The sequence below is a fragment of the Camelus ferus genome, chromosome 10 (genome assembly GCF_009834535.1).
Source record: "Camelus ferus isolate YT-003-E chromosome 10, BCGSAC_Cfer_1.0, whole genome shotgun sequence".
In the NCBI taxonomy this organism is placed as follows: domain Eukaryota; kingdom Metazoa; phylum Chordata; class Mammalia; order Artiodactyla; family Camelidae; genus Camelus; species Camelus ferus.
In genome coordinates, this window is record NC_045705.1 from 42,747,293 (window position 1) to 42,766,563 (window position 19,271).

General features: G+C 41.8%; 1 protein-coding gene across 2 annotated transcripts in view; it reads left to right on the top strand.

Annotated features, from left to right (window-relative positions):
* Positions 1 to 9,964: 9,964 nt before the first annotated feature.
* The window catches only part of LOC116666413 (RAC-beta serine/threonine-protein kinase-like), a 42,199-nt gene continuing 32,892 nt past the window's right edge, over positions 9,965 to 19,271 (top strand). For both annotated transcript variants that reach the window (XR_004323243.1, XM_032488855.1), the window contains exon 1: positions 9,965 to 10,395. Coding sequence is in view for 1 of the 2 variants with exons in the window: in XM_032488855.1 (XP_032344746.1) it covers positions 10,059 to 10,395 (337 nt within the window). In the remaining variant the exon portion in view is untranslated. The remainder of the gene's footprint in view (positions 10,396 to 19,271) is intronic.

The following is a 19,271-nucleotide window of genomic DNA, read 5'->3' on the forward strand; positions in this document are numbered from 1 at the left end:
TTGTCAAGCACCTACTGGAAGGAAGGCAGTGTGGTCAGCTCCCTGGGGATTACAAAAATAAATGTAAAAACAATCACTGTCTTTAAGGCCTGTGTATCTCAGTGAGGAAGAAAAATATTTATACAGAAACTATGTGTACAAATCACCATGAAACAAGCCTTAATAGTCATGATGTGGCAAAAAAAAAAAACTTCAAAGGGGCTAAGGATGCACCACGAAACAGTGAAGATATACAGGATGGAATTATAAAGTAATATAGTTATAGAGTAATTATAAAGAATTAAATTTCAGGATTTTATTGTTTTTGTCTGTACAAAGCTAATGTATAATTTTGATGTCTCGCATTAACTAAATATCAAAGAAACTACATCTTTCCTCTTCCTTTTGATTTTTTATTTAGCCATATTAAGCAGTCTAGCTCATGTAAAAATTTTAAGACAAGTAGCTGTAACTTTCCATAATCATCCTACTATTTGAAATATACCTACTCAGGTGTAATTCTAAAGTTCACACCAATTAGGTAAAGGACATTTTATCTTGCATCTGCCCAATCTGTTATTTATTCAGAAGGCAGGAAAATATGCCTTGATTGCAAATCCATTGATGACAAGAATCTAACCCATTTAAGATGGAAGAACTAACTTGGTTACTAGCAGTTTATTTATGGTGCTTTCAGGATTGCTACCTATGAAATAAATTAAGGTTTTATCAAATGATTAACACCGGAAGGATAAACCAGTTCTCACAGTTTTGCAACAAACCTCTCTTCTCTTTGAAAAGTGTTGCAGACTTTTAAGGGTTTGTTACTAAGGGAACACAGTAGAGGGAAAATAGCCCATTGTGCAGATTTTGTTAAATCTTCGCTTCTTTCACAGAGTATCACCTTATTATCATAACAGTCACTTCCTGAGGGGAAATCTTAGGGAAATCTATCTCCACCGTGTTTTGCATGATCATTCTGATAGTTTTTCATGATGTGTGCTGCCAAGAAGAAGCAATCATTTATTGGATAAGAGATTCAGGCTCTAACTCATTTAAAAAAAAGAGGGACTCCTTATGAGACTTAGTCATATTTTAATAATAATAATAATAATAATAATAATAATAATAATAATAATAATAATAATAATAATAATAATAATGCAATTTATTGAATACTAATGATGTATCAAATCTGAACTAATCAGCCTATCACACATCTCAAGTTTACAGGCATCACGGTATAATGAAAAGAGCTCATGTTTTAGGGTCAGGTAGGTTTGAGCTCAAAACTGACTTTTGACTCTTAACCATCTGGGTACCTTGAATAAGTTGTATATCCTTTTCGAGTCTCATTCCCTTATCTTGAAGAAGGGTACAAAAATATCTAACAGATATTGCATGCATAAAACCTCTTCTATAGCACCGACACACAGTGCGCACTCAATGAATGTACAAGCCTAACAGCAGGCACACAGAATTTATCCGTGCTGTGAATAACATTGTCCGGATGTTTCTCACCACATGGCCTTAGTTTCACCAGTTAGACAGAGGACAGGCTATAAATGACTTTTAGTACACAAAAACCTAGATTTGGGAACGCATTAACGATGCACCAAAAGACAGAAATTATTGTTAACACATTGGCTACAGCTGAAAAGCTAAGTCAGGTGACGTACTGCCTTTCTTCGGATCCTCACGGTGGCTTTCCATGTGGAAATTAATTTATACCACCAGCCCTCTCCATTTTCCTCACCCTCCCTCAACTGTAGTTTGAAGATCACTAGTAACATTTTCTTCTTAGATCCTCTGAGGTTTCAGACACTCATAAGACATACCACAACCTTTCCTGCCAGACATGATCAAAGCTTTGAAATCAGAGCCAGTTTTCATAGAAGTTTTTTGAAAACCATCCTATGATGAGCAATTAATAGGTTGTCTTCTCATCGGGGCTTGAGTGCAATTAGTGCTAACATTTTATGGATTTTTTTAATGTTTTCGCTTTTGATCTAGCTCTATCTGAGTATGTTTAAAACCTCTCAATAATGTTTCATAGTGTTCTGTGCAGAGGAAGACCTTGTACATCATTCATTAGCTATGTAGTTTAAAAAATTTTCTCTAATCACTTCTTGTATATAAAATGGAAATTGCTATTTGTGTGATGAATTTACTAAGTTCACTTGCTAATTCTTATAAATTATCTGGAGGTTTTTTTTTTTTTTTGGATTCTCTACATCTATAATCACTTTATCCACAAGTGATGACAGTTATTTCTTCCTTTCCAATACTCATGCCATTTGTTCTAACTAGGACCTCCAGTATACTGTTAAACGGACGAGGTGTCGGAGGGCATCTTAATCTTGTTCCTGATCTCATGGTGCAAACCTCAGAGACTTTAACATTAATCATGAAGCATAGAGTGAGGGTTTGATAGATTTTTTTTTTGACATACTAAGGAAGTTCCTTTCTATTTCTAGTATGCTAAGAGTTTGTCATGTGAATTGATGTTGAGCGGTATCATTGCTTTTCCCTGCAACTATTGAGATAATCATATGATTTTTCTCCTTTATTTTCTAAATATAATGAATTATATCGATTTTTGAGTATTGAAATTGTCTGAAATAAACCCACCTTAGTCTCAGCTGACTCATTTATCAGCTAATATAATTTGGGATTTTTGCATCTATATTTATGAGATATTAACCTACAATATTTCTTTCTTATAATGTCCATATCAGGTTTTGTGATCAAGATTATACTGTCCTAGTAAATTTGGAAGTGTTCCCTCTTTGTCTATTCTCTAATAAAGTTTAGCAGAACTTCGTCTTACTCTTTTCTTAAAGGTTTGAAATAATTCACTACTAAACACCTGCTCCTGGAGTTTCCTTTGTGGGAAGGTTTTTATTTTCAGACATATTTCTTTACTGGATATAGGAGCATTCGTATTTCATAATATATCTTGTGTATGTTTCAATAAATTGCATTTTAAAGTAACTTACTCGTTTTAGCAAAATTTCACTATTTGTTGGCAAATGTTTTTCATTATTTCTCTCATTTTAATTTCTCATATATATCTAATGATAATGCTTCTGTTCCTGATATTATTTGTGCTCACATTTTATCTTCATAACAATCCTATGTAGTGAGTATTATTATTTTTCTCACTTTCACAAAGGAGTAAAGGAATCTCAAAGAGCTAAAAAGCTGCCCAAGTTTAGTTAGCTGGAACGCACAGAGCCAGGACTGGTAGACCAGCAAGGACTGCAGCCTCCAAAGCCCATATTCATTACAAACACATCATACTCACTCCAACCGCACTTTGTAGTCATGGCTATGCTGATTTTAGCCCTTTCAGAAAAAAAATAAATTTCATACAGGGGCAGGGCTTTTGTCCCAGACAGTGAAACAGAAAAAAAATAAATGTACTTTCCTCAGTCTCTAAACCCTTACACATTTGACATCATTTCCCACGTAACATGTGCGCTTATAGGCTCTTCAGTTCAAGAGCTTCCTCCCTACCCTATTAGAAAACGCTGAATTAGCCTTTAAGTACCAGCTTCTATTCTGTGAAGGATTCCTTCTATTCAATTCTTCCACAGTGTGCTGTGCCTGCAATTCCATGACTCTCCCAACAAAATAGACGTCTCTGTTGTATTACCACTGTCGCTGTTGAAAAAAAACTCTATTGTAGCTCACATATTTGGATATAATATGTGACTATGTCTGCAAACATCTGCCTCTCCTAAATTATCAGTCTCTTGAGAATGACAGCAACTGTGGAATCACAAAGGCGGTGCCTAGTGAAAACATCATTGTTACTTTATAGGACTGATTATTTCCACATGCTTCTCTTACCTCCCCTAAGAACAGTCCCCTCAAGGAATCTACCACTGCAGAACTTTGCTTGGCATGCACTAACCATGTTCTCAATGTGGAATTTTTCAAAAGAAGGAACAGCTTAACTACTTCCATTATTTAAGATTCCAGCTCTAATTATTTTAAATGACAATACGGATACATGGCTACAAAAATGGAAGCACCTGTTAAGCGTTTGCATTTAATTAATTAATGCTTAAACAGACACATTCACAGACTCAATCACTGTCTATATTATCTCAATTAGAGATGATTCCAAAGTCTAAATTTGACGTAAATTTGAGGTTTTACTAAATGTGAGTTTCAAAATAAGTATTTTTCCTGCTCTCCTTATTCCTATCACTTCTCTCCATTCTCCCCTGTTCTACTAATTGCAAACATACTGTGTGATGGGCAAATCAAAACCACCTGAGGCACTTCACTGACGGTCTCAGAAAACCCGCTCAGACTTAGAGCTGCAATATGGGGCAAAGCCACTAGGTGGAGCCTCATAAAATCTATGGTCATCTCCTGCCCAGTGTTAATCACTTTAGTCCACAGGATACTCAGGCTGGAAAGGACCAAAGAAAGCAACAAACCAGCCCCTTCATTTTCACGGAGGGCAAATCGGGGGGGGGGGGGGCAAACCAAGGGAAAAAACTAAACTAGGTCACACACTGAATTAATGAAACTGAGCAGGACCCTGCAGGGCCTTTCTGTGTGCCCTTGTCTCTTGTTGGCAGAAAAGCTGTGGTCTCCCAGGCCTTGCCTGAGTCACCAATGAGCAGGCTCAGGAAGTTAATGATTAGGACAAGACAGTCACAGAATCTTTAGTTCCTCCCTGAAGGACATAGATAACAGTGTCCAGGGCACATTCCTGACTTGTTTTGCAGATACTATAACCACCACCGGAGGGACAAAGCTAACTGCATGACGACCAGACTGCAGCCATGACATGAGCTGCTCCATCCTGAGCAGGACTGAGTCTATGACCAGCACAGTTCCAGGAACTGGCCTTAAGGGAACGGGAACAAACAGACCCTGGAGCTGAAGATTAACTATGCTTAAAATGATCAAGATGATGCTGACCAGATCACCACATGACCAGTTTCAAGATGACTGTCAGCTGACTGTGCTGTTCTGCACACAGCCCCCACGTGCACACGGCGGAAACCTCCCGGTTTTTCCCTATAAAACCCTTTTTCCTCTAACTGGCAAGGGGGAGATGGTTTTGGGGATGATAGTCTGCCGTTTCCCCAGATTGCAGGCTTCCTGAATAATGTATCTTTCTTTTTTCCACCAACTCTTGTCTCTCAAACACTTTTTTTAAAAATTGAAGTATAGTCGATTTACAATGTTGTGTTAATTTCTAGTGTATAGCATAGTGATTCATTTATACATATATATACATATATGTATATTCCTTTTCATATTCTTTTTCATTATAGGCCATTATAAGGTATAGTTCCCTGTGTTATACAGTAGGACCTTGTTGTTTATCTATTTTATATATAGTAGTGTGTATCTTCAAATCCCGAACCCTCAGTCAGAACAGCAGACAGGAAAAAAAATGAATGCAATATAAGGGGACATAGGGGATAATATAAGGCATGCTAATCTATACATAGTAAGGGTCCCAGAAGGGGAAGAGAAAGGATATTGAAACATATTTGAAGAAACTATGGCTGAAAACTTCTCAAACATTGACTGTTGAGTGAGGAGCAGCCAAACCTGAGCTCAGTTCTGGCTCTGGCCAGTGACATTAGTAGTAAACCCAGAATCAGCATCCAGAGCCTGCATTCCCTTGGGTCTTCGCATTTGCCAGAGTAATTGTTTTCCCCCTATGGTTATGAATGGAAAGGATATACAGCTTATTAAATAAGAACAGGATACGAGCCTAATCAATGTCCTCAATGGCGAGGCGAAGCAATATTGGGGTAACATTAATTAGCTTGTGTTCTGGAGTCACATACTTTTAGCCAAAGGAAGTGGGCTTGATGGTCAATGCCTGCAACAGTGTGCATTAGAATGATGATATCTAAGTTGTTTTCTACTAGATAATCAAAGGGACATCATATCACCATTCTGCTTCAACTATAGGAAGGGGTTTGGGCAGAGTGAGTGGAAAGGACTGTCTGTAGCTTTCCCACTGACAAACCACGTGGTCTCAGAGGCAATTTTCCTGCCCACTATTTCCAGGGGGCAAAATGGGGCAGGCTCCTTTGTGTAATGGGCACAATCAGAGCAAAAAGTTACAGGGTTTGGGATAAGATGATTACAGGACAAAACTGATGGTGACAGGTATCGCTGGTAGCTTCTCTGCCCCTTCAGTCCTATCAGGTCCCTTTCCCCACAGATGTCCTCATTCCACCATGCCTCTGTCCTAGAAGGTGATATGGCAAGTAAACCAGAATTATATACAGTGATCTGGGAAATAGAAATAGTATAACAGATAGCGATGGTTGTGATATTAGGAAAAAGTATGTGTAAAATGTCTAGGAAGATTTCTGGCATATAAATAGCAGTGTTAAAAAAATGGTTGCTATTTCTATGTTGCTTCATTCCTCTCGGATATGTTTACATTTTAAAAAAACTGAAGTGAGAAGATCTCTTTATCTCTATAACGGCAGAGATCTGGTTTTCTGACAGAGAGCTTTTGTGTCAGTTAAATATTTATACATAGTGTATAATAGCTCCTCTAATTATTGATGCTCCATACATAAGCATTAATTAGGCTTCTGGTGTCTTCATTTTTTATATTTATAAATTGGAAGTTAAAAGTAAATCAGTTTAAAAAAAAGAAACTTCCTATAACATTTACAGAAAGGACAGTATGCAAAGCAGGCTGGTGCTCTCACACTTGGTTAGTGTAATTCCATATTGCCAAAACGTCGGAGAAGCATTCTGTAATCCGGTAAAATTAAAATGGAGACAATAACAAAGCACTAAACTTATACCAGGCACTGTTTCAATTGCTACATATAAGGAATATTTTGCTTATTTATTACAACTGAATTTGTGTGTTAGGTAACATTACCCCAACATTTCGGAAGAAAATGTCAAGACAACAACAAAAATAAGTTGTGACACAGGTAAATGTCAGAGTTGGAATTTGGTATTTGGTCTATTTGGCTCCAAAACCTGTGCTCCTAACTACTGCATACTTCAGTTCATCATTTGTTTCCCTGGACTCAAAGCTAAGACAATTAACTACGGAAAAAGCTACTTGCATGTAAAGTTTATTTATATAGTGAAAAGTTAAAAGCCAAAATGTTCATATAGTGGAGAATAATAAATAGAGTAAATTATGAAAGGATATACATATATATATATATATATATATATATATATATATATATATCTCCTTTATTCTCAGGTAAAACATGAAAAATGAAAAATGCTTATGGTATAATAACTTTTTTAAAATACGATATAAATCTATACTAATTCTTTTTGAAATGTTCTTGTATACATTTCGCTTTGAGAGATAAAGAAAAGAGAATGAATGTTAAGTTTTTATACATGGCATATACTAGATTAAGAAAGTAAACCTACTAAACTCATTCTGATCAGCAAGTTCTGAATATGAAAATGTTTTAGGTCCAAGTGTTGCTAAGCATTGTCTGACCAAGCAAGACCAAGCATTTGCGACAATAATAATTATGTCCCTGGTTTTGATAAATAGGTTTTAGAAGTAATGAAGCCGGTAGGAACCAAGCCTGGGCTTTTGACGTCCCTATGTGGGCACCTAAGCAGAAGAGCGGACACTCCCTACCGATGATAAGGTGGAAGGTGAGCCCAGGAGATGCAGTGCTGCAGTACTGCACCCCCTGCTTATTTCAAGGATGCACTGAAATCTGACCCCCTCCTTAGCTTCTCCTTTGAGAGCATCAAGAAGGGAATTGTATATGGCAAAATCATTGACTAAATATTAACAGTAATATTATACCCATCATGAGTTCTATCTACTCCATAGGGTAATCCCGGGACCATGAGAAGACCTGCACTGAGACAGAGACAGGACAAATACAGGGATGAGCAGCTTCTAGGTCCTCCGTGCCCTAGCTCTTTACCTGCTTCCTTTTTTTTTTTAAGAACCAAGTGATAAATTGCTCTCATAGGTAACAGATTATTGAGGGAGGGCTCTTTTCTTTCACCTTGAATTTTTTAGCAACATATATAAAAACAAGACATACAAAAAATACACAGAACTTGCTACCGGAAAAGTAATTATAGAACAAGATCATAGGTGAGATGGGTACATGTATATACTTCTTTCCCTTGTTTTGTTTTCCACATGGGGTGACATTGCTTTTAAACTTTCTTTAAAGGAAGAGCATTAAGGAGACTGGAGAGCAGTTAATGTGAATAGATCTAAGAATCTTGAAAAAGCCAGCATTTATCTTTCTCCTCCTGATAAGCCTGAGACCCTTTTTTCCCCTTCTGTCTTCACTCTCAAAATCTAGAGCTCTGACATCACACACACATGCACGCACGCACTCACACACACACAAACATTGCCACATTTCCTACTTTGTATTTAATAACACACATGCAGACTGAACTTAGCACCTCTAAAATTGGCTCTCCTCCTTCTGCATTCCCTCCTGCCATGAGATCTGTTCTGGCCATAACTTAGATTTCCCATGCCACCTCCCCACCGCTCCCCAACTTCTACACTTTTTTCCTCACACTTTATACTCCAGTAATCTGGAAGCACATACATTTTTCCAAACATACCAGCATGTTCAGTAACTCCGTGCCTTAGTACGAGCCTCACCTCTGCAAAACCCTTTCTCCTTCCTCACCCAAATTACTTACTCTTCAGGTGACTTCTCCCTTAACGCCTCCCCTACATCACATTCTCCCTCCTCACTAGAGAGAGCCTGCCCCGTGGGGTTAAAAGATAAAACTGGTAACTGACACAAATCCTTGAGCTTGTCTTACAGAACAGCAGATAAAGAAACCACTTGTTAACATCCCCTCTGCTTGTAACACAACAAAACAGGCTGAAATCAGCTGGAACCAATATGGCTGGTCAAAACTTGGGCAGAATCAACTTGCTTGTCCCTTGGGTGACCTATTGATGTCACAGCCCAAATTTCTCATTCATGTTCCATACCAACTCCCCCCGAATTTGCACGCTCCACCATGAAGAGACAAGAAGCCTGCTTGTGCCTGCTCACAAGAACTTAGCACTTCCTCAAACTTTGTAACCAACCACTTGCTCCCTTTTTCTTCACTGCCCCAGAACCCAGCCCTTAAATGTCCACCTCACCTTGTCATCAAGGAGACTGATCTGAGGGTTTTGCTTCCTGTCTCCTTGCTTGGACGCCCTGCGATAAAGCCTTTTTTCTCCTCGCCGAAGACCGATGTCTCCATAACTGGTCTTTCTGTTTCATGTGAGCAAAACAAACTGTTCAGTCCGGTAACACTAGTTGCTTGTTCCATCCTTAAGGACTCTCAGAATCCCAGTAGATTCCCATTTTATAATACAATTATTTGATTATCTATCTGTCTCTTCCCTTGGACTGTGAGATCCTTGAAAGCAGAGACCTGTATTCGACTTCATAACTTGGTATCCTGGCACAGTATCTCTCCACAAAATAGATGTGCCATAGTAGCAGCGATGATGACAATGAATGAATGGATAAATCAGAGTGCACACTAACAATAGGTAAGATGTCGGAAGTGCCGCTAACCAGAGATCTCCTGCAGGGCCTGGCATGTCTTGTGTGCGAACCCTCTGTCCTGTTCTCCTTGGCTGTGGATCCGTCTGGGGTGGCTGCTTCAGCGGGGTCTTGCAGACCCGCCTTACTGAAGTACAGGGAAGCCTGGAGGTTGCTCAGTGCACAGAAAAGCGACAGTGTCAGAAACCAGCAATCTGGGATTCCGCTTCTCAGAAGAATCCTGCCTTAAACTCTTTCTGCTTTAAATTAGCCTGTGATCTTGGGCGAGTCTGAAACTTTCCTGAGAAAATTCTGTTTCTTCGTCTACAATGAGAATAGCAACTCGAGTCTATTTATTTCCACTTAGGTGGTTGTGTGAAAAAGATGCTGGAGCCCAGGGCCTGGCTGGGGGTGGGCGGTGCCGCCGGCCCCGCGCTTCCCGGAAACAGGAGCGGGAGGAAGTGAGCGCCGGGCTGTGATGGCGGGAGAGAGCCCAGCGCGAGAGCGTGGGGAGCCTAGGGTGACACACTGTGCTCTCTCGACCGCGCCCCCTGCATGTCCTGCAGCCCTGGGCCTCCCCAGCTAGATGACAGCACGCTCCGTGCCACCACGAACGAGGTGCCTGCGGTGAAAGAAGGCTGGCTCCAGGAGCGCGGCCGGTCCGTCAAGACCTGGAGGCCCCGGGCTTCCCGCCGAGCAGTGCCGGCTCCTCCCCGAACGGAAGGAGCGCGCGCGAGGCCCCGGCCGGACGCTGCCCCCTCTCAGCCACCTCTCCAGCGCAGGACGCCCCCTGATCAGGGCCCCGAGACTGGGCCCAATACCTGCGTCGTAGGCTGCCTGCGGGGGACCACAGGCATCGAGAGGACCCTCCACGGGGACTCTCCAGAGGGAGGTGAGTCTGGGCCTCCGCGAGGCTGCCCTCTGAGAGCCGTCAAGGCCAGGGTGAGAAGGGGCGCAGAAGGACAGAGTCCCCTGGACCCCTGCATAGAGGCGCCCCGTCTCAGCCCTTCTGAGAGCTGAGAAGAGCAGGGCTTCTCAGTCCCCAGGTGCGGCTCTGGGTCCTCAGGCTGTAGGGTGATGGGATTCCTGGGCGGAGCGTGTGAACAGGATGGAGCTGGGGCGGGGCAGGGCAGGGCGGAGGGGAGGGGGGGCCTCTGCTTGTCCCAAGATATGCAGAGGGTCAGGGAGCTGCATTTTCACTGAGCACCGTCATTGATTTTCAGACAGGTAGTCCACAGATTCCATTTTACAAGATGAATTTAATATACAGAAGAGATGATAGTAGAATCACCTAGTTCAAAAATCAAACAGTATATGGAGGTGTCTGGTGAGAGCTTCCCTCTCACTTCTGCCTCACAGACACCCTCACTCCAACGTGCACTGCTGTTCTTACTTGTCTTGGAAGAGCTTCCTCACACGTGGACAAGCTCATTCAGATGGAGGTTTTTGGGTTCTACTTCCCTTGTTTTTCTTTTTACACAAAAGGTGGCATTGTATGCAAACTGTTCTAAACTTGCTTTTTTCACTTAAGTGATCTGGGGGAATCTCCAGTTCAATACAGAGAGAACTGCTGCTGCTGCATTTTTTTTTTTTTAAACAGCTGCTCATGTGTGTCCCCAGGTTTGTTTAGCAGTTCTTTATTAATGGTGTCCGGGGTTGTTTCCAAGCATTGCCATGGTGGAGTACCTTGTGCTTATCTGGTTTGATCTATGTGCATGTAAGTCTGTAAAAGAGTCCTTAGACATAGGATTCCTGGTCACTGGGAACATGCTTTTGTAATTTTGAGAAATGTTTCTATCAGGCCGCATCTCAGAGCGTCCCCACAGCCTTGATATCAAATGTTGGATTTTTTTTTACCAATCTGATCAGTGGGAAATGGAACCTCAGGGTAGTTCTAACTGGCTTTTTCTTTCTACGGTTGAGTTTGAGTATCCTTTCATATGCTCAAAAGCCATATCAGTTTGTTTCTGAACTGTTTGCTCATGTCCTTTGTCTATTTTTCTATTAGGTAGTTGGTCTTTTTCTTATTTATTTCTGCAAGCTCTTTACATATTAGGGAACTTAGCTGTTTGTAATGAGTGGCAAATATTTTTTCACCACTTTGTCTCTTTGGACCTGACTCTGAGAAGCACTCCTTTAGCTTGTCTATGTGGTGAGAATTCAGCTGACCCTCTGGAGAACCATAAACAGTGTCATCCCAGAGAACTTTCAGCCATGACAGAAACGTTCAATACATGTGGTGTCTAAGAAGGTAACCACAGGTCATATGTGCCTGTGGAGTATTTGAAACGTAGCTAGTATGACTGAGAAAGGGAATTTTAAAATTTTGTTTAATTAATTTAAATTTAAATAGCCACAAATGGCTAGTGGTTGCCCTCTTGGACAGTACATTTCTAGAGCATATACAAAACAGTACCACAGAATGTGTTACTGGAATCTAGTCTGTAATTATTATTGGATACCTTCCTAAGGTTAAAAATATATTCACCCAGACCAAGGGGACCAGAATTACCATCTTAGGCCAGCTAAGGTGTGACTCAGCTGAAAACTAGGATCAAAACATGGACTGCCAGTTAAAGTATATTGAAACCAGTAAATACATAAGACATAGGTGTTGGGCTGAGTTTTGAAGAATAAGTAGAAATTGGCTAGGGAGACAGGCAGGAGAAGTTGACTCCAAGTAAAAGTACCAACATATGCAAAAGCCTGGAAGTGAGACAGCTCTTCTTACAGGGACCACAGAGGGTTCTGTGTCAGCGAAGAATCAAGGGGCCAGGGGTCTTGGAAGAGGGGAGGTGGAGGCCTTGAAGCTGGAGTCCAGATGGAGATCTCCGCAGAGCTTGGCAAGCTGTGATAAACCGGGGATTGTCACAGGGTTGCTAAAAGACTCAGGAAGATGCTGAACAGGAAATTCTTGATTCAGCTGTACTGGGCACACAGTTTGCAGACCTAGAAAGGGAGCAGTGGGGAGCCAGAAAAGCTTGTCAGTAGGCAAGAGACACAGTGGGGAGGAGTTGAGGGGAGAGGAAGGGGGAGGGTGGGGGAGGGGAAAGACAGGTGGGGGGTGGTGGGGACGGCTGAAGAGCCCCCACATTCCTATTTTTCTTAGCAACTCCTGCTGCCATTGGAGAGAAATCTGCTGGGACTGAGCTGAGACAAAACTTAAGATTTCTGACCTTAACCCCGGGGGAGGTGTGAGCCAGAAACCCAGCAAGAGGGAGGCTACCCTGCTCTCCTGGCTGTCCTCTCTGCCCTGCCCCTCACAGGCGCCAGGCAGTGGGCTGCTCCTGAGCCTGGAAAGTGAAGGGGGGGTGGGGGCCGGGAGGGCAGACAGGGGCCCCAGGGGTGACTGGTCTTTGCCTATGTGCTGCAGCGGCCTGCCCCCTGGGCTCCCAGTAGCCTCTCCTGCCTTCCTGAGTCGGTGGTCCCCAGGGCAGCTCGAGAGCTTCCCTCACCACACCCGCTGCCAACTTGTTTCAGACATACAGAAAAGTCAAAAGACTAGTATAAAACAGGAAAGCTCAGGTCCCCTGTACGGCCATTCAGCACCTGCCATGTTTGCCTCCTCAGGCTGCACTGTATGCCGAATCTTGAACTTCTTTCTGTTCATACTTTTCACCTTTCCCTCCTTAACACTTCGGCAGGCATTTTCCAAGAATAAGGATTTTCTCCTATAGAATCATAGTGTCTTTATCACAGCTGAGACGACTATTTACAATACAGATTCCCTAATATCCACTCCGTATCCATGCCATACTTGAATTTCCCCAATTGTCTTTAAAATGTTTTTCAAACCAGGATTCATTCAAGACACATGTTGTCTCTTTAGCCTCTTTTAACCTAATTCAGCCGTTTTGTCCTTTTCTTTTTTTTCCCTCCAGGACATTTATTTATTTATTTATTTATTTGATGAGCCAGGCTGTCTTATAGAATGTCCCACACTCTGGACATGTCACATTAGTGCCATTAGGGGCTTTTTACTTTGTTCCCATATACCTATATTTCCTGTAAACTGGAAGTTATGTCTGGAGTAGGTTTGGTAAATTGTGACCTGATCTCCTGTTTTTTTAATAAATAAAGTTTTACTGGAACACAGCCATGCCCATTTGTTTACAGATTGTCTGTGGCTGCTTTTGCCCTTCTGAGGCAGAACTGAGCTGTTGTGAAAGAGACTGTGTGATCTGCAAAGTGTAAAAGATTTACTGTTTGATCCTTTACTGGAGAAGTTTGCAGACCCCTGGTCTTGGTAGGTGTATTTAACCGTGCATCACACTAGTGTGATTTTTCAGTGTTAAATCTTATCATGGAATTTCTCTGCTTAGAATTCTGACTGGCTTTTAGTCCCACTCAGATTAAACTCCAAAGTCTGTGTCATATCCTACAAAGCCTGCATGATCTGACCTCCTCTCCAGAATCACTTTCTACCACTGGTTCTCTTACTTTAGCTATACTGGCCTGGTCTCCTTGCTGTTCCTTAAACATGCTGAGCATACTTTCTACCTCCGGACCTTTGCATTTGCTGTTATTTGCTTAGAACCCTCTTCCCCTAGATTTTCATTATGGTTCTCACCTTAACTTCATGAGGTCTCTGCTCAAACACCAGCTTTTCAGGATGTCCTCCCTGCCCTCCCCCCATGACTGTTACCCTTGCCCCACTTTAATTTCCTTCACAGCATCTATCTACCAAGTGTGACATTTTCTATTTATTTATTTGTGCTGGGAACATAAATAGCTGTTCAGTAAATGTTTGTTGACTGAATAAAAGAATAATTAAAACTAAAAAAAAAGGTGTTATAGTTGATAGGGCTTGCAAACAATGCAGTATGATACAGATTTAAAGGACAGTTATTAAATGTTGTTTGTCTTCTTATGTATCCAGCCCTGTTTTTCCTCAAGTCAGTTTTTTTTTTTTTCCACTTCAGCTATAACATGTCCATCTCAGAATCCTGAGAATTTTACAGGATGAGTTGACAAGGAGGCAGAGTGTGTTGTGGAAAGAACATGGACATTTGATTCAGAACATTTGGGTAGAAATCTCAGCTTCATTATTTACAAACTATATGATCTTAGGAAGTTTACCCAACATTTTTGCTTCTCAGTTTTCTCATTTCCAAAATGGAAATACCAATACCTTTCTTGTCGATTCAGTATGAAAATTAAGTATGATGATCTAATGCTATAGCATATCAGCTACTTGTACACGCATAGTAGCTACTTTGTAGAGTGGAGCCCTGAACGGGGAGGAGGCTTTAACGGTTGCATACACCCAGATCCTAGTGGTGAAGACTCCAGTTTCCTGAAATTAATAATAATAAGTTAACTTTGACTTGCTGCAGAAAATCAACTGGAATTTACTAAGAAATACAGAAAGGGTCAGTCCTACTCCTTGCATTTGAGAACTGATTGTTTCCTAACATTTATGAATCATATTATAATCTTTGCCATATATGACTGTTGTCTATACTAGTGTTTTTTTAATCGATTAAGTTGGTTGTTATTTAGCTGTATCATCCATGAAATCACAAGTTTGTTATGCTGGTTAAATTTATTCTAATCATGTGAGTATAAGTATTTTGTTGAAAACATAATAATATATAACAGCTCCCCCTCCCCCCAAAAAAGGTGTGTACCACCTAAGTGGTTTAGAGAATTTCTGCATTGTAAGCTTCTTCTGCAAATGCTTGTACCCTTAGGCCCTAGGCCTTGCTCACAATTCTCTCACTAACTTTAAAAGAACCACAGGGAGGAACATTATGGCTTGAAGTGTATAAAATCAGTTTTAAAATCTGTATTAACCAAAGAATACGTTTTTGCTTGCTTAGAATTTCAAAATTCAACTGTATAGGGGTGTTTCAAGCTCAAGCAAGGGCCTGGCAGATAACTCAGATCTATAGGAATTTAATAGATTAGATGCCTGGAGGGTAAGAATTTATCTCATGTGTATGTGCATTTAAAGACACCAACACTCTCTGTGTGTTCATTTAATTTCTAATTCACCTACTAGTTAATTAAACCAAAAGTTTCAATTCAGTGTCAGAAGTGGGGTAATAGAGGCTTGTGCAGAGTAGATGGGGCAGCAAGCAAAGGTATCCCACCTGCCTGACAAAGGGGGACACTTGGTGAGAGGGATGAACCTTATTTAATTTCCCTATAATCCATTCTATCTTAGTTACCTCCATTTCTAGACCCTCAGTTCAGACCCTTAGTAATTAAGGAAATCCATTTCCTAACTGGCTTCCCTGCCTCTGGCTCAATTTACTGGCTCCCAACTTCTACATGATTGCCGTTTAGTCTTCCATGTATTCATTCAGTGAATACACACTGAGCTCCTGCCATGTGCCAGGCACTGTTCTAGAGCTCTGATCATGTTAGTACATACCCCTCTTTAACCTCACCACGTGGCCCCCCTGCTGGAGTTTACGTCCCTTAGTTTGGCACTCAAGGCTCTTGTTTATCTGGGCTCTGCTCACCTCCTGACCAGCCCTTTTCCAGTCTTGTACTCCAGCTCTCCTGCACTGCTTGCTTTTCCCCCAGGTACTCTGTGTTCACACTCATCACAGTCTTTGATTGAGTGCTTATCTTTCTTCTCCTGGCTATCTCCTCTGGGCCTGTTCTGAACTCACCTCTTCTGGGACAAGAAGACTGTGGAATTGATGGAATCTCTGGAGGTCATGTTTACTGATCCCTAATGGATAAGTGACCCCTCATGGGTCGTCCTTTGCCTGGAGTCGCAAATGCCAGTCAAATGAAACTGACAGAGCAGAAACTTTACTCATTGATCAAGGAGTGGAGAAGGGAGAGCTTTGCTTTAAAAACACGGTGTTCCCAAAGAGAAGGGAGTAAGGGAATTTTAAAGGGGTAGGAGGCAGACTTGTCATCAAGGCTCTATGAAAGGGGTGGATACTTCCAGGAGTAGCCTAGTATAGCCGGGGCATGCACAGTCTTCCAGCCTTCCTTGCACAGGGCATGAATTGTGCCCAGCAGAGTGCAAAAACTCACCTTGGGTAGAGATCTTAGCATGGAAATCAGGCAAAGGTAACTTGCAGACACCTGCACAGACCTCATGTGTGCAGGCACATTCCTGCGTTTCCTGTGGTCAAGTCAGAGCTGGTTCAGGGCAGTTGACCACTGCATATCTCTTGAGGCATGGCTGCAAAACATCTCTATCAAATACCAGGTGCTTTTGAAACAAACACAGAGCTAAATCAAGGCAAGGATTAGCTCCTAGAGGCTGACATGGGTAACAGCATCTACACTGATATTCTTTACAATGAACAAACAAAACAATAATTTATGTTACATATGTACACACACACACACCCCAAAAAGGAAAACACGTTACAAGGTTAACCGTTGTCATTTCTAAATAGTAAAAATGGGAAATTTTAATTTTTCCATATTCTTGTAATTTCAGAAATGTTCCTTGATGATTATTTAACTTTATAATGGGAAAAAATAAACATTTTTTAAATAAGAAAAGGTGGGAGAAAGAGGGGAAACAAGGAAGGAATAAGAATAAAAAGGCAGATATAGAAGCCCTGAACGAATTTCAGGATGCTAAGTAAGTTACCTGTCAGCTTACTGGGCTCACCTTTTTTCTTATGTAATAAAAAAAATCACCCATATGTCTCCCATTTATAGCCAAACTCAGTTAATTACAGCATTGTTTGCAGTGGCTTCTGGGCAGGGTCAATACGGGTAATTAGATCTTTTACAATCTTTGGGAAGTTACTCTCATTCCCTGTGAAACATCGATATCAGATGCAGTGTGCGTTAGAAAGAAGCCGTGACGAGTAATGTCGCTGAATAACCGGGTCCCAAGGTCAGTGGAGTGAAAAACTGAGGCAATTAGATAACTCAGACACAATTTATTGTCCCTGAATAATCAAGAGCAGTAACTTTTATCAGAATTCTTTAGAAAAAAGTCTCAATTCTGAGGTTTAACAAAGCCAGGCACAGTGCAGAATCACACACTCTTAGAGCTGGGTGGAACCCTAGGAGCTGTCCAACTTTGTTCTAGCATCGAAAGCCTTTCTTTAAATCAACTCGTAAATAGAAGCTTGATACCATAACCTTTGGGCGGAATCAGAAAGGGCAGGAGGCATAAATGTAAACAAACCTGCGCTTGAGCTCCAATTCCATCTTTGGGCCAGGTGAGTTGGCCTACCTGAACTGCTATATTGTGAATAAAATAAGCATCACTAACACTGACCTCAAAGATCGGCTGTGGGAACAGGTGAAATGCAGCCTGGACATGGCAAGCGATGTTTGTAAGTGGGGGGCTGGAGTTCGTGAGTCCTCTCAAAACTAAACACTATGGAAATGAGTTTGCCCCTTGGAAATTGAAATTGGGGCTGACCTATGCAAAATCACTGAACAAGTCTGAATAATTTACAGTGCAGCAGAACTGGTTTGTGTCTGATTGAATTTATTAACATTTAAAGACAGAATGTGAGGCTCAGAGGAGGAGTTGAGAATCTCAGAGGCATTCCACACATAAGCATTTTCCGGAGGATTTTCACATTTAACCAATAACCTCCAAGTCCTATTCAGGAGGGGATCCCCAGTGTGGAAAGGTTGGAGGGGGTTTTCTGCCAAGGAGTCTGAGATTCCTGTTTTCACAGGCACTGTCACCCTTGCTTGCAGATGTGGGTATCCGGGTGTCTGAGGCTAATGCCTTTAGACCTTGGGTGCCTCTGGCTCCCTTTGTCCTGAATCCGTGCCATTCATGCAAGCTCTGATGCTTATTTGGAATCTCATGTAGGTCAGCCTCTGGCAGCACTCTGCAGTGGTCACTTGGAGGTTGAGCATTCCAGTCCCTGTGGCCGTTTTTCCTTATGGTAAATTCATAAGTTGGTATTCAAGATTTATCCCTCTGTCCTATAAGCTTATTCAATCTGACCCTGTCCGAGAGATAAATCGGCTCTTTGTGATGACAAGAGTAACGTGGCCTCAGACTGGGGAAAAGGCAATAAATGTACCCTAGTGAGGGTGGCTCTTAGAGGCTGGCCAACAGTCTCCTTTGATGGGACAACCCAGCATCACTTTATGGCTACGTTAAGTACTTTTTAGTTTCAGTTTCTGTATTAGTCACCCATGAAGTAGTCTGTACCTCCCTTTTCTATCCCAGGGAGCTGTCTTTGCTTGAATACCCCCTGAAGTAGTCTGAGACAGGTATTTGTGCCCAAATATTTTATTTGGGAGGTGGTCACAGGAAGCACCAATAGAAAAGCGGAGGCAGGAGACCGGAAATGGATGAAAACCAGTAAAGGTTACAATATCAAGCAAGTTAATGCCGAGGGCAGCTAGGGCTCAGTCCCAGTGGAAACCCGGGGAGACAGTGGAGAGCATGGTGCAGAGTTATTCACCTCTCCGTCCCATGGGCAAGGAAGAGGTACGTTTATCCTCTCATTCCCGTCTCTTTATGGATGAAGGCGGGTCCCTGGCGCATCAGCTCATGGCACTTCTGGCCTCTTAGGGTCTGGAACCTGGAGAACGATTCAGGTGAGACTCTCCGGGGCTTTCAGTAGAGCTGTGTACTTTTCAAAAAGGGTGTGCCCCAGAGGGGTGAGAGGCGTGAATGGGGAGGGAGGTCATGAAAGAATAAAGCACAACCGATACTCTTAAAGGCTTAAAATGGCTGGACATCATCTTCAGTGATAATCCAGTTTATGGTAAAGGCTGTGCAAGACTCTTTGTGCTTTCGGATTTGATTCCCAAAAAGGCACCAGAAGGAAGGAAGTAAAAGCAAATCTGCCACTGATTTCC